The 15,826-nt window shown below is 48.8% G+C and overlaps 1 protein-coding gene across 5 annotated transcripts in view; it reads right to left on the bottom strand.

Moving 5' to 3' along the window:
- LOC146798109 (cytochrome P450 2F3-like) overlaps positions 1 to 15,826 on the bottom strand; it is a 767,041-nt gene that overhangs the window by 291,449 nt on the left and 459,766 nt on the right. The window contains exon 2 of one of the 5 annotated variants that reach the window (XM_085625323.1): positions 1,024 to 1,212. The exons of the other annotated variants lie outside the window; for them this stretch is intronic. Coding sequence (XP_085481449.1) covers positions 1,024 to 1,111 — 88 coding nt within the window. The 5' untranslated portion in view covers positions 1,112 to 1,212. The remainder of the gene's footprint in view (positions 1 to 1,023; positions 1,213 to 15,826) is intronic. 5 annotated transcript variants of the gene reach the window in all.

Raw genomic sequence — 15,826 nt, 5'->3', positions numbered from 1 at the left:
TCACCCTCTCTTAGCACGCCAAACAGCACCATTTGCAGCGGATCCTGTTTAGCATCACGGATAGCCAGGTAAACATGATCTGCCAGGAGACTCCTGGTCCAAGACCAGCTCCTAGCTTAAATTCTAAAGGGTTTTGCTCAACTTACAGTGCAAGTTGCTTTTTAATAAGGTAGCCATTTCAAAGACCGCAAGCCTGATTGACAGCTCTATTTAACAGCTAAAATGCATCTCTGCTTCCCGCGCCCCTGAGACAGGTACAATTGTGTTAGCTGTTGTGAACTGGTCCAGGGACTCATGAGACCTCAACTCCAAATGGGTTCAGTTGAACTCCCTCTCCAAGTGACAGATTGCATAAGCGTGTTTCCCATTAACTGCAATGTTAATGTTTTACACTGCAAAGTACTGATTTATTTAATGATTGAAAATTGACAACTCCCATTATCCTTTATGTATCAACGTCATTTTGGTGTCTAAAAATATATAAAAATTGGTGTTGGATTTCTCTAGAGTCTATTCAATTACTTATCATCCAAGTTGGTGATGTGAAATGCTTAACACATGTTCCTCTAAGTAGCCTGTCTGCTCTTTGCCACTCAACCAGGACTGGGAGGAGGTTACTAGAGAGAAACCGGGGTCCATCTTTGTGTATTCTGCTAGCATTACATGGTAATGCGCACATGCCATACCACATAATACTTTCACCTTGCAACAATATTAATGGTTGGTGATGGTTTTCCAATGAAAATAATCCTCACCACCGAGGACTGGTATAATGGGATTGTTACAATACTTGAATATGGTAAATAAATGCTCCAATCAAATCCATATATTTCACAACACATCAGAGGTATTGCCAGAAATTCTATCAAATGCTTTTTCTACATCCAGCAGTATCGGCTCATAACGTTTACCATCAGCCTTAAATTTTCTTAATTTATGTTACCAGTATTCTTGCCTCTCGCAGGGGAGCCTGCATAGGTTTGAGTGGTTGCTGCACCCCAGTTTAAATTTTATTTCCCCCACCTGTTTTCCGGTCTCCTGCTATTGGCGGCCCACCTTGACCACGTCCTCCAGACATGCCCCCTCGCTGGGAGGACAATAACTTCTTCATGTCAGTGCGTCCGCGCAGCTTGTACTAAGAGTCAGAAACATTGTGCTGTTTTATGTTCCTTGTAGGCATTGTTTGTGCCATTTTCAGCAGTTGCCTGGCTCCTGTAAAGCAAAGCACCATATTTTAGTGGGTTGAAACACTCATTTGAATCACTTTATTGGTTCTCTTTCATACTGTTATTTTTTCTTAATTCATGTTACCAGTATTCTTGCCTCTCGCAGGGGAGCCTGCGTAGGCTTCAGGGGTTGCTAGACCCCTGTTTATCTTTTATTTCTGCCACGTGTGTTCTGGGCTCCTGCTATTGGTAGCCGGCCTTGACCACGCCTCCTGGACACGCCCTCTCGCTGGGAGGACTATAACTTCCTCATTTTGGCGCGAAAGGCAAGCGCATCTGAGCCCCTCCGTGCCTGGAATACACCATGCGCCAGGAACCCTGTTGGTTTTCATAAGTACTCAAGTGATTTCTTAAAACAATTCAAAGAAACATGCTGATACTCTAATTGTAAGTTTAATTGTGATTTTTTTAAATATCTTACTAACTTTCTATACCTGTCCTAAATGTCAGTACACAGTCACTAAGTTGGAAAGGGCTCCAAGCTTATGCCCTTCCACCTGCTCTCCCTCTATTACATGCACCTTACTCAACGCTCGGTCGATGATTAAAGATCGCAATGAGATCTACGAGTTCTTCGAAGCCCACAACCCAGATATTATGTTTCTTACGGACACTGGGGCTGATGCAACCTCCACCCTACAGAGCAGAGCGGCCCTTCCTTCAGGGTACCAGATAGCCTGTCTCGATAGGAACCTAAAAAGGGTGGCGGGATTGCAATCCTATATAAAAATTGCCTAGAGATATCCTGTCATCCTGCTCTTATTACGGATTGTAAGGCCCTCTCCTTTAGTTGTAATGTGAAGAATCAAACTAAATGACATGGTCTTTTAGTCTACATAGCCCCTGGTCCTAAGAATACATTTTTAGAAGTCATTAATGAGTACCTGGAAAGTAGTGTGCTTCTAGATAATTTTACCATACTTGGTGATTTTAACTTTCATCTTGATGACCCTAACAATAAAGATACTATTTCTTTTATTGATAACCTGTTATGTTTCAACTACTGGCTACTGCTCACACTCATCAAGCTGACCACACGCTAAATGGTATTTTCACAAATTTTTGGGAATTGCATTTACTTGATAGTATTTAGGTTTCCAGGTCTGATCATATGGCTGTCCAGTTTGACTTTTGCTCCAAGCCGACGAAGACAGGCCTTGGCTTGGAACACCAGATTAAGATGATCAGGCCTTGGAACACAGTAAATGAACAAGATCTAATTAGAACTCTTCAGTCCGCTCAACCGGTGTTAATGGTTAGCCCTGATATGGCAGCATTGCTATACTCCAATTGGATTCATCAGGCAGTAAATATATTAGCCCCTTTGAAGCAAATCGTCTGTCACAGAAAGAGTCCATCAGCCCCTTGGTTTTAAGAGCAACTAAGACAAAAAAATAAAATGTGTCATCAGCAGGAAAGGAAATGGAGTATTAACTATGCTCCGGAGGAAAAGCTGAGATATGAAAAACAGCTCCAAGAATACAAGAACCTGATTGTAGCCGAGAAAACAAGCTTGTTCACTAAAAAAATTAGATCTGTGGCATATTTGCCACGTGAGCTGTTCAAGACGGTGTCTAATTTATCAGCCCTGGCTGTTCTGCCTACTCAGTCCCCCTCACAGTTGTTTTGCGACAATCTAGTAAGCTTTTTAAAAACAAAGTTGAGGTAGTTTACGAGGATCTCATTCTTAAAAATGGTTTGAACCATCAACCACAAGCTACTATACAACCTTATCTAGGTCATCAGTCTATTGATAACTTTCCTGTCATTCCCTTAGACCAAATGATAGAGCTCCTTAAACAAACTAAATCGGTGCTCCTTCGAATCCTTGCCCCTCTAAGTTGCTGCACAAAATAGCTGATTGGATTGCACATCCACTCTCCTTAATGTTTAACAACATCTTAAAATTGGAATTAATCCCAAAGAGTTGGAAAATGCTACCATTTTGCCACTCCTTAAGAAACAATCCCTAGACTCACCTAAAGAACAAAACTATCGCCCCATGTCGAGATTGCTGTTTCTAGCGAAAGTACTTGAAAGACATCTCAATTCCTATCTCACACAGTATTTGAAACAACATGACATCTTGGACGAATCACAATTTGGGTTCAGAAAAGCCCACTCTCCGGAGACAGCTCTAGTAATAGTGGCTGAAAAGGTTAGGGCAATTTTGGAACGTGGAGATAGAGCTGCGGTGGTCCTTTTGGATCTTTACGTGGCTTTTGCCATGGTGAACAAGTTACTTACCTTCGGTAACGATGTATCTGTAAGAAACATTAGTTAGTTAGATTCCTCACCTTAGAATATCCCCAGGCGTCAGACTGGATCCGGAAGATTTTTCGTCAGCAATACCCCTTGCGCGTCGCTAGGCGTCGTCTGCGGCTCCGCGTCCGTCGTTGTCGTCGTGCGCCGGAATGACGTCGTCGGAGTACTTAGACGCCGCCCTCGCGCGCTGACGTCAGTTCTTGTATATAGCTTTCCGCGCCAGGAACGCAGAGCCATGCAAGAGACCGACACTGGTGCCAAAAAATCTAGGGGCCTGAAAAGGATAACCTTAACCCTAGATGTCGGTTCGCAGAACGAGGAGGATGGGTGGGTCGGTGAGGAATCTAACTAATGTTTCTTACAGATACATCGTTACCGAAGGTAAGTAACTTGTTCATCTGAAAGAAACACGTTAGTTAGATTCCTCACCTTAGAATAGATACCCAAGCAATACCAACCTCGGTGGTGGGTCTGCGAACCAAGATCACACCAGAAAGTCCTGGAGGACGGAACGGCCAAAGAAGCCATCCCTCCGGACTTGGCTGTCTAGGCAATAATGCCTGGCAAACGTGTGCAGCGAAGCCCACGTCGCCGCCTGACAGATATCCTGCAAAGGGACTCCCCGCCCCAAAGCAGTAGTAGCCGCTGTGGCCCGAGTAGAATGGGCTCGCAGCCCAACAGGAGGGTCCTTTTTTGCCAAGGAATAACAGATTTTTATACACAAAACGACCCACCGGGAGATGGTCCATTTGTGCACAGCTTTTCCCTTCTTTGCACCCACGTAGCCAACGAAAAGCTGGTCGTCCACTCGGAACTGTTTGGTGCGGTCCAAATAAAAGGAGAGCGCACATTTTGGGTCCAGACGGTGGAGCCGCTCTTCCTCTTTGGAAGGATGCGGAGGCGGAAAGAAGGTGGGCAAGGTGACAGATTGCCCCAGATGAAAGGGAGTCACCACTTTCGGAAGAAAGGAGGGACGAGGCTGAAGGACAACCTTGTCCGGCTGGACAGATAGAAAAGGAGGCTTGGACGATAGAGCCTGGAGCTCACTCACCCGTCTAGCCGAGGTGATGGCAACCAGGAAAGCAGTCTTAAGAGTAAGAAGACGAAGAGAACAATTGTGAAGGGGCTCAAAGGGAGCACACATCAGGAATGTTAAGACAAGATTCAAGTCCCACTGATGCATTACGAAAGGAACAGGAGGGAACATGTGAGTAATGCCTTTAAGAAAGCGTGACACTACAGAGGACTTGAAAAGAGAGGGCTGATCTGGAAGCCGCAAGAAGGCAGAGAGGGCAGCAAGATAACCTTTCAAGGTGCCCAGGGCAGCGCCCTGTCGGGCCAAAGAAAGAAGAAAGAGGAGAACCTCAGAAAGAGGGGCGGAAAGGGGATCCACAGCCTTTGCTGTGCACCATGCCACAAATTTGTTCCACCGGCAGGCGTATACCGTCTTTGTGGAGGGACGCCTGGCTGCCAGAATGATATCACAGACTTCAGGAGGCAAGTCAAATGGCATCAACTGCCGCTGCCCAATCTCAGCGCATGGAGGTGGAGGCTGGACAGGTTTGGGTGGAGGACCGTCCCCTGCTGCTGCGACAGAAGATCCTCCCGAAGGGGCAGATGTATCGGAGGATCGGTCAACATACTGAGTAGCTCGGGATACCAGTACCTTCGTGCCCAATCCGGAGCCACCAAGATGACTTGGGCCTGGTTGTGCCTGATCTTCTTCAGCACTCTGGGCAGAAGTGGTATAGGCGGAAAGGCGTACAACAGACCGCAGCTCCACTCGCGACGAAAAGCATCGCCGAGCGAGTGCCGCCTGGGAAATTCCAACGCGCAGAACTGCTGACATTGCGCGTTCTCGTCGGTGGCGAATAGATCTAACCAAGGCTCTCCCCACTGCTGGAAGAGACCTTGCGCCACTTCGGAGTTCAGACGCCATTCGTGATCCATCATGCACCGGCGGCTGAGTTCGTCTGCTCTGGCGTTCAGAGAGCCAACTAGGGTGACGCCTTGGTGTTCCAGCCATGTCCAGAGGCGCAGAGCCTCCTGACAAAGGGTCCACGACCCCACCCCGCCCTGTTTGTTGCAATACCACATGGCGGTGGTGTTGTCCGTGAACACCTGCACGACACTTCCCCTGACAGAGGGAAGGGAGGCTTTCAGTGCAAGTCGGATCGCTCTCAACTCCAACAAGTTGATGTGGAGATGAGACTCCGCCGGAGACCAGAGGCCTCTGATCTCCGCCTCTCCCATATGGCCACCCCATCCCAGAAGGGACGCGTCCGTCACTACGACATGCTCCGGTAGGGGTAGGGAGAGGCTCTTGCCCGTGACCCAATCGCGGTCCGTGAGCCACCACTGCAACTGCTGTGCAGTGCCCTCCGAGATCAAGACATGGTCGGACAGGTTGCCGTGATGCTAGGCCCACTGAAACTTCAGGTCCCACTGCAGAGCCCGCATGCGCCGCCTGGCGTGAGGCACTAGTAGGACGCAGGAGGCCATCAGCGCCAGAAGCCGCAACACTAGCCTGACCGAAACCCAGGATAGAGGCCGAAAGATGGGAATCAGGGCCTGTATATCCCGGACCCGCTGTTCCGGTGGATAAACCCGGAACTGCGCCGAATTGAGAACCGCTCCGATGAAGAGGAGTTTCTGAGAGGGGCTCAGGTGTGACTTCGGCACGTTGATGGAAAACCCTAGCAAATGCAGGAGATCCGCCGTAGTCTGGAGGTGGGAGACGAATGCCTGGGGCGAGCCCGCCTTCAACAACCAGTCGTCGAGATAGGGGAAGACTGGAACCCCTGATCTGCGCAGATGAGCTGCGACCACTGCCATCACTTTCGTGAACACCCGAGGGGCACCGGTGAACGGAAAGTGCTCCTGACCCACCATGAACCGCAGGTAATGCCGGTGGGCCGGCAGGACGGGGTTGTGGAAATATGCGCCCTGCAAGTCCAACGCTACCATCCAGTCTCCAGGGTCGAGGGCAGCTAGAACCTGAGCCAAAGTTAACATTTTGAACCGTTCCTTCCGGAGGAAGGCATTGACGTTCATGAGGTCCAAGATAGGGCGTAGGCCCCCCTTGCCCTTCTTGGGAACCAGAAAGTAGTGGGAATAACAACCACGACCTACTTCTGGGCTCGGAACGCTCTCAACGGCCTCTTTGGCCAAGAGGGCTGAAACTTCCTCTCGCAGGAGATGCAAATGATCCTCCGAGATACGGTGGTGCTGCGGTGGCATGGCTGGAGGGGTCGTCTCGAAGGGGAGGGAGTAGCCCCTTCGGACGATTTGCAGCACCCACCTGTCCGAAGTGATGGTACGCCAGGGGAGCAGGTGATGGCGAACCAGGCCTCCCACTGGCGAGGAATGGGCTGGAAAGCTTGGACTAGGAAAGCTTGGAGGCGAATGCTGCCGGGGTGGATGTGGACTGACCGCGTCGTCCTCCATTACTGCCTCGGCGGAAACCACGTCCGCGACCGCGTGCAGGCTGGTTCTGCGGCCGGTGGCTAGGTGGACGTGAGGAGGAGGAGCCCCTTCCTTGGCCATGAAAGGAGCAAAAAGCGGAAGTTTGTGGCCGCGGGGCCGAGAGGCCCAAGCACGTGGCCGTAGCCCGGGAGTCCTTAAAGCGAGCCAGCGCACTGTCCGCTTTCTCACCAAAAAGGCGAGTGCCATCGAAAGGCATCTCCATGAGAGTGCTCTGGACATCCCCGGAAAACGACGTGGACCGCAGCCATGCGTGACGTCTAAGCACCACCGTGGTAGAAATCGCCCTACCCAGCGAGTCCGTAGTGTCAAGTCCACATCGGATTGCTTGACGTGCCGCATCTCTCCCATTGGCCACAGCTTGGGAGAGTCGTGTCTTGGCCTCCTCTGGACACAGGGGTAGCACGTCCTCCACCGTATCCCACAGAGAGTGGGAAAAACGGTCCAAGAGACAGGCGGTGTTTGAAGACCGCAAGCCCAAACTGAGCGAGAACAGCTTCTTACCGAACTGTTCCAGTCTCTTGGAATCCCGGTCCGGAGGAGCGGTCGGGAAGGAGGATTGGGAGGTAGAGGCCTGGATAACCAGACTCTCGGGGGTGGGGTGTTGGGACAGAAAACTGGGGTCGCCCGGAGCAGGGAGGTGGCGCCTGGCAACGTTCCTATCCACAGGAGGGACTGTGGAGGGCTTGGACCAGGTGCCCTGCAGAACGTCAATGAGGGCCTCATTGAATTGCAGCAGAGGCTCAGTGGAGCTTGCTGCAGACTGAAGCACCTCGGTGAGGATGTTCGTCCTCACAGCCACGGCAGGCAGCTCGAGCCCAAGGGCTTCCGCCGCCTTGCGCAGCACCACAGAAAAAGCTGCACCCTCCTCCAAAGCCACAGTCGGAGGAGAGATAAATCCAGTGTCCGGTGAGGTATCCAGACTACTGGCCTCCCCCAGTTCATCTGCCCAGCCCTGAGAAAGTTGACCTTGGAGGGTCATAGGGTCCTCAGACCCCTCCCAGTTGCCCTGTCATCCGATTCCTGGTACACAGGAGGAATGATCGGAGCCGGACGATAGACAAATCGTGTCCCTAGCGGTGCCGGATGCGGCGTCGATGGACGCCGCACCGGCGCTGGGTCCGGACCGGGGCTAAACTGGGGAACGACGTCGACCGGAGTCAGTGTCGGAGGTGGCACCGGTGTCGACGCCGGCAGGGGAGGCATGACGAGGTCAACCGGCGTCGACGGGGGCCCAGGCTTGGGCCCCTCGGGGACCTGTGGCGTCGGGGCCGGAGCCTCCAACGGCGCCAGGACCGGAGTCGCCGGCGCGCAAGGTCACCCAGTCGAGTCCGCGGGGCCCGAAGGCGCGCCAGCGGGCGTCGTCGGCGGAGCCAGGCCCCTCATGGCCGAGAGGAAGGCACTGATCTCCGCCGGTGTCGTGTCAGTCCCAGGGACCGGCGGGTATGGGGACTTGCACGGCGCGTGCGGCTCCGACGGACCTGCGGGGGTGGAACCACCCGGACCCTCGGCCGAGTCGCGCGACTGGCTAGGGGAGTCCAAAGAGCGATGTTGCCTCTTGGACTTCGTGGATCGCTTGGACTTACCTGAAGAGCCAGACGATCGATGGTGTCGACTGCGGATCCGCAACCGATCCTTGGACCTCCTCCTGGACCGGGATCGAGAGGGGCGCGGAGCGAGTGGCGGATCTCGAGAAGCTTGCGGGACCGCTCCCACCTAGCTTTCGAGGTCAGGGCCCTGCAGTCGGAACACGACTCTGCGTCGTGGTCCAGGACCAAACAGTAGAGGCACCGGCGGTGGTGATCGGTCACCGACATCAATCGATGACAATCGTCGCAAGCCTTGAAACCAGGCATCCTACCGGCACCAGATGTCGAGACAGTGACAAAAGAGTCAAAAATATTTTAGTCAAAAAGACTAAAAAGGGGTAGCTCTCTCGGATCGGCGCTTACTGGCGCGGAAAAAAGAAGAACTGACGTCAGCGCACGAGGGCGGCGTCTAAGTACTCTGACGACGTCATTCCGGCGCACGACGCCAACGACGGACGCGGAGCCACAGACGACGCCTAGCGACGCGCAAGGGGTATTGCTGACGAAAAATCTTCCGGATCCAGTCTGACGCCTGGGGATATTCTAAGGTGAGGAATCTAACTAACGTGTTTCTTTCAGATAAGTCATGCAATTCTGAAGCAGCGGCTCCTTGACATAGGCATCAATGGTACAGCTTTCGAACTGCTCTGTACCTTCCTGGATGGAAGAGAGCAGTCTATCAGTGTTAGAACTGGGGGCCTCTAGTTGGCAGAGGTAGGTACCTTTGACTAAATAGGGACCCTTGCTTCTAAGTCACGGAAAGGGGATTACACTACTGGATAACCCTTGCTCACCCCCTTGGTAGCTTGGCACGAGAAGACAGGCTTATCTCAGAAGCAGTGTGTTAAGCATTTGTGAACACATACAGTAATACAGTGAAAACACTACAGATGGACACCACATAGGTTTTATAAGAATAAGTATTCTTTATATAGACTTAACACAAGACCACAAACGACAAAAATCCACAATACTGTACTCAAAATTGACTTAAAGATGGTAGAATTAACTTAGTTCAAGTTGATGGTAAATGCGACAAAGTTCTCACAAAAGTACCTGGATGCGTAACGCAAAATAAAGAAAAAGGCTCGCAGCGTTGATGATGCGTCGGTTCCTTGCTTTGGGGGAGACAATGCGTCGCGCCTCAATGCTTGCGCAGAGTAGGGGATGCGTCTTGATCCTTACCGGATAGGAGGTGATGCGTAGATTTTCATATTGTGGCCCGGTTACAATGCGGCAAGATGGTGCATCGATGCGATGTGACAATCCAGTGCGATGCGATACGATGGCGCCCTTGATGCGAAGATGTTAAGACGATGCGTGCACACCCTGGCAGCCTTGCGGCGACTCTGTAATTTGGAGCCGCGACAGGCCCTGCGACATGCTTCTCCGGTGATGCGACGGTGACCCTCACGGTGGCGACATGCTTCTCCGTTGATGCGTCGGCAGACAACTGTGATGAAGACACACTTCCTGGGAGATGCGACGGCGGCATGCTTCTCTGGCGATGCGATGACTACAGCTGCGGCGGCGACACGCTTCTTCTTGTTACATCGCGCTCCAAGCGACACACAGGCTTCTGCAGATAGAATTCCCCGCAAAGAAATTCAGACAGGAGCTGGTGGTGAAGTCTTTTGTCCCTGAGACTTCAGCAGGAGGCAAGCACAAGTTCAAGCCCTTGGAGTGACATTCTGCAAGATGATGAAAGTCCTTTGAAAGTTACTTCTCCTCTCCTTGGCACTGAAGGCACCACTGTAGGCCAACCCAGCAACACAGCACACTGGCAGGGGGGCAGTACATCTTCTACAGCTTCCGTTGATTCTTCTCCTTGGCAGAGGTTTGTCTTGTTGTTCCAGAAGTGATCTGAAGTCTTGGGGTCTGGGTCCCCATATTTATACTACTTTTCTCTTTGTTCTCTGAAGGCAGAGAGGCCTTTGCCTAGTCCAAACCAGTTCTGGTCAGTCCTGGAGCAGTTTGTTGACAAGACTCCTTCTTTCCTTTCACAGACCAGGCCAGGGAAATCAGACGCACCACAGGAGGTGGAGCCAGCATTGTGGAGGGAAGGCACAGCCCTATTCAGCTCCCAGGTGCAGCTCCTCCCACCCATCTTCATGCAGAACTCTCTATTCAGCCCTGTGCTGACTCACCCTGTCTCCTGGAATCCCCCAGCCCCTGTCACTCACAGAACCATACACATAATACACAACCTAGCAGAGGCAGGCTTGGACAGTTAGGCAAGAAAATACCTACTTTCTAAAAGTGGTATTTTCAAACACAATGTTAAAACCAACTTCACTAAAAGATGTATTTTAGCATTCTGGATTCAGGCATACTAAACTCGAATTTCTACCTAGTTCCCTGAGTCAGTTAGGATTATAGGATGTAATAATCAAACTGCCCATTTCGGGCTATGGGGAACAGGTAGCCTTGCAATAGTGAAAAACTAAAATGGCTGTAATTCACTATTAGGACATGCCACACACACCAGGGCATGTCCTACCTTATTTTTGCAATGCACCCTGCCCTTGGGCCTACCATAGGGGTGTCTGATATGAAGAAAAGGGAAGGTTTAGGGACTGGCAAGTGGGTGCACTTGGCCAGTCAACATGGCAGTCAGACTGCACACAGGCTCTGCAATGGCAGACCTGAGACATACTTTACAAGGCTGCTTCTGTGGGTGGCACAGCCAGGGCTGCAAGCCCACCAGCAGCATTTGGTTTACAAGCCCTGGGCACACTCAGTGCACTGTACTAGGGTCTGACAGATAAATCAAACTAGACATTCATGGAATCACTAATCCATACATCAATTTACCATAGGGAGAGCATATGCACTTTAGCACTGATCAGCAGTGGTAAAGTGCCCAGAGTCATAAAACCAACAAAAACCGGTCCGACAAAATCCATGAGGAAGGCAAAATGTTCAGGGATGACCCTGCAAAAAGTGCCAAGTCCTACAATCTCCATAGGAGATTTTAGGTCAGAATCCTTTTCCATGCCATGTGAAGTCCCGCAGGGCCCCTCAGTAAGCCCCACCCTATTCATTGTTTATGTGGTCCCTCTCATGAGAATGATAAGATCTTTTGGTTTTCTTACAGTCTCATATGCGGACGATATACAAATTATCATCCCCATAACTAACAATATTGATATATTGGCCCTGCATTTCCATAAATGCATGAGTGCCATTGTGCAATGGATGGGATACCATTGCCTGAAACTAAATGCAGCAAAGACCGAAGTTCTTCTTTTTGGGCGGGATATTTCTTTCTTGAGTCAAACCTGGTGGCCAGACGATCTACGTCCAGTCCCCTGCCCAGTGTCTAAATACAAGAATCTTGGAAAAATATTTGATACTAAACTGTCTTTTAGGGACCACGCCAATCATCTCACCTCCTCCTGTTTTTATACACTAAAAATGTTGCAAAAAATCATCTCCTTCCTACCTTTGAAGTTACAAATAACTGTAGTTTCTTCCTTCGTCCTATCAAAATTAGACTATTGCAATGCACTCCTGGTCGGTGCCCAACAGTGTATTCTAAGCAGGCTCCAGAGGATACAAAATGCTGTTGTCAGGGTTTTGCCAAAAATTTGAAAATGAGAGTCATTGACCAAAGCCAGAGATGAGATTCATTGGTTGCCTTTAAAAAAAAAACAGTAGTTTTTGAAGCTTTGTGTTAGCTTACAAAGCAGTGCATTCCCATTAGGGGTGGGCGGAATTTGCGGAATTAACCTTCGCAAATTATCGCGAGAATGTTTAAAATTATCGCAAACAAGCAGAAATATCGCGAAGATGCGGAAGTTTTTTTCCGGCATGTTCGCGCGATTTTCTGCATGGTTGCGGGTCGCCAACTTACCCATGTGGCTGCTTGCGGGCGCGGCCATCTTGTTTTGAGTTGTTCTCGCGGTGCATGATCGCGAGAAGAAAGACGTGATCGCGCGACGCATGACGTCACTGCGGGCGCGAACTGTCGCGAGACAGCGCAAATGGCTAAAAACAATACAACATCTCATGGAGAACGCGACCGGATCAAGAAAACTTGTCGGCGAACGCAGGGATTCAGGTAAGGCGATCGCGCGCGCGCGAGAATGTATCATTTTACAGCGCGAGCAAGAAACAAATTATCGCCAAGCTGCGGAAACCGGAATTTTTGACATTTTCGCGCTCTCCGCGGAACGCAAAAATGTCAAATTATCGCAATTTCCGCGAACGGAACGAAATTTTTGCCCAGGCCTAATTCCCATGGCCCCAAACTCTTTAGGAAGAAACTCTCATTGTATATCCCTAACAGGACTTTGCGGTCAAGGATTTCTATGACTCTGTCAGTTGCTCACATTCGTACGGTCTCCTTGAGAGGGAGAAGTTTTTCTCTTTCCACATCTCACCCTTTGAATAAAATGCCAATCTCTCGGAGGAACTCTACCAACTTCCTGGCTTTTAGAAAGCTTCTCAAAACTTGACTTTTTACACTCCCACTCTAGTTTCCTTTTCTGATCTTCTCTCTTTCACAAGCAGTGCCAAGAAAACCACCGGGCATACGCCGCACTTTAAAAATTAAAAATCAAATCAAATCAAGTAGGCTTATAAACCAGGGGCAGTTCCTCCACTAAGGCGGAGGAGCATCGCCCAACTGCTTTTCGCAGTAAAAAAAAAACAAAAAAGGATAAATAAAATTATAATAACTCAACTTAATTATCATTTTATTTGTTCCCGCTGCAACCTCCTGGCAGGGTGGATCTGCTCTGCTCTCAGAGTTGAGGGAGGATTGCTGGGCACTATGTAAGTGCGCATGAATGTTTGGCCGGCCCTCTCGTGTCGGTCAAACATTCATGTGCACTTTGCATGTTCTCCACCCAGGCTGTAATGCATTCCCTAGTTAAGAGCCGAACCACAGTGCTCAGACCAATCACAACGCTGCATTACAGCATTGCGATTATCTATGGGGAGCCTGGGTGCTTCCTGCTTCCTGATTGAAGAGAAGAAGCCAGTAAGAGGACGGAGGAGAGGTGGTGGCAGGCCAGGCAGTGGCAGGCAGGTTAATTTTTTTTTTAACCCCTCCACATCTTCCCACCTCCCTGCCCCACTGCTGCTTCCTGGGCGCAGCCACCATTGCTTATAACCTGATTTACATGCAATGTCATAATCCGCCTGGACATAAGCCTGTGCTGACAAGAGTGACTAAAGTACTAATCACTTTTGTTAGTTGCCTAGAAAAACGTTAGAATATATTTTGATATCAAAGTTTATTAATGAAATGTGGCAGTAAGAGCCATGTTCTCCTTTTTCACAGTCACAATTATGTTCGTGTTATTCTAGAATGCTGAATTATTTCCTGTAATTTTGCATGTCCAATTAACAGAGGAAGATGTATGCCAAGGTATTACTAAAGGTTTAATGAAATTCTAGGGGAATACACTCTTTGCTACTGGCCTTTCCAATAGGTAACAATGTAATGGCCTCTTTCACCTCCTCTAGTGAAACTGGTTTCTCAATAGGATGCAAATCCTCATGAATCTATCTAAATCAGTTTGCTTAAACTAAGATTCCATTTCTGCTTCTTCTGCCTCAAGCTTCCGTCTCATGACAAATATTTTATTATCTCTTCAGGCTTTCTAGATTTGGCCTTTGCATAGTACAGAGTAATACTGCTTACCAAAGCTCAGAAGGTGTTCTAAGCAACAAGAAGTTTAGTAGACAAAATTACCAAAAATTGTGAATCGACTTGTCCATTTTCTGTCCCTATTCATTCTCCTACAAAAGTGCCCAATCAAATGACCAACACGATTCCCTACTTTGACTATAAACAAGCCTAACTTGCAGTTTCAGCGGATTCCAATCACAGCTCACCTTAAGATATCTTTGAATGTCGGCAATTCTCACTAGCTCTTTTGAGTATAAAACAGATTGATATGTGAGTACTCTGTGTACCGGATGGAGTAAAAAGTAGAACTTGTTTCATTTAGTTTTAGAAATGACTAGCAGTCTTTTCTGCATTGTGTTGCTTCAGAAGAAAAGGGGAGGAATGGACTGTATCTATCAGATACAGAGTATTCCTGTCATCTTCCACTGTGCTGGCACATAATTGGCTGCCTCGCGCCAATGCAGGCACCCTTGCACCATGGTGTAAGGGTGCCTGTGTTGTAGGAATGGTTGTTTTTGTGCAGGAAGGGACACATCCCTGCATAAAAACAATCAATAGATGTGTTTTCCTCCTATTTGTCCAGCAGGATGCAGCACACAGAAAGAGGAGAAATAAAGTTATTTCTCCTCATTACGCCTCACCTCTGGAGAAGTAAAGTTTTGGTGCTTCCCTAGGTTTACATGTTTTTTTTAAATCTGGGGAAGTGTCAAAATCTATGGGTGTTGTGTGGGAACACCCACTGCAATGCCCATGGAATGCCTCCCGAACACAGAGTAAGGCAATGCAGTGACTTGCTCTGCTTTGCCTTACTCCATATGTATGAGGTAATGAAAAGCTACGCAGGGTGGCTTTCTGTAGGCCTTGTTAATATGGGTCTGCCTCTGCACAGCCGGTGCATCAAAGCTTGGCTCTTCCCATAATGTGGGCCTGACTGTTTAATAATACTCACATTAGGACTCTAGTTGGAGGGACACACGCTCTCCTAGAGAAATCGAAGGCACCCTAACTTAGCACTGCATCAATAAAACTAGATATATTTTGCTTTCAGTCTATTTTTACGTTTTGAAGACACTTAATAAACACTGTGTACATTACTTACAAGTGTATATTTAGTATTTGTGGTCAATAAGATACTGACAGAGGGACACTGTATTATTGGGTCCTTTCTCTTTCATCTACTGTATTGCAATCACCACAGACTGCTAGAATTCCCAATTTTTTATTTTTATGCTCTACCCCAGTATTCCATCTGGTGGGGTAAACAGTCCCTCTTTCCACATTGGTACTCACATCATGAAGATTCCACGTGCCATAACTTCTCTTGAGACACTAATGAATGTAGAGTCAACTTACAGAATTTCATTGAAATATACAGCTGGTGGATTACCCCAAACCTGCAAGTCATTTTCTGGTTTAAGCAGAAGCATGAAAAACCATTATCTGGTGTAGATATAAACTATATATAACAAAAACCTACTAATGGCTCAGTAGGCCATCATTAATACTCTGTAGCTTTTATCGAGAGAAAAGGGAGTTCTGAATCACTGCAAAGTGTTCACACTTTGGATCTTACCTCTTGTAAGTGCTAGCGTGTGCTTTATAGGAACAGTCCATTTACTGGA

Source organism: Triturus cristatus, chromosome 9 (assembly GCF_964204655.1).
Source record: "Triturus cristatus chromosome 9, aTriCri1.1, whole genome shotgun sequence".
Classification (NCBI taxonomy): Eukaryota; Metazoa; Chordata; class Amphibia; order Caudata; family Salamandridae; genus Triturus; species Triturus cristatus.
This window is presented reverse-complemented; position numbering and strand designations above follow the sequence as displayed.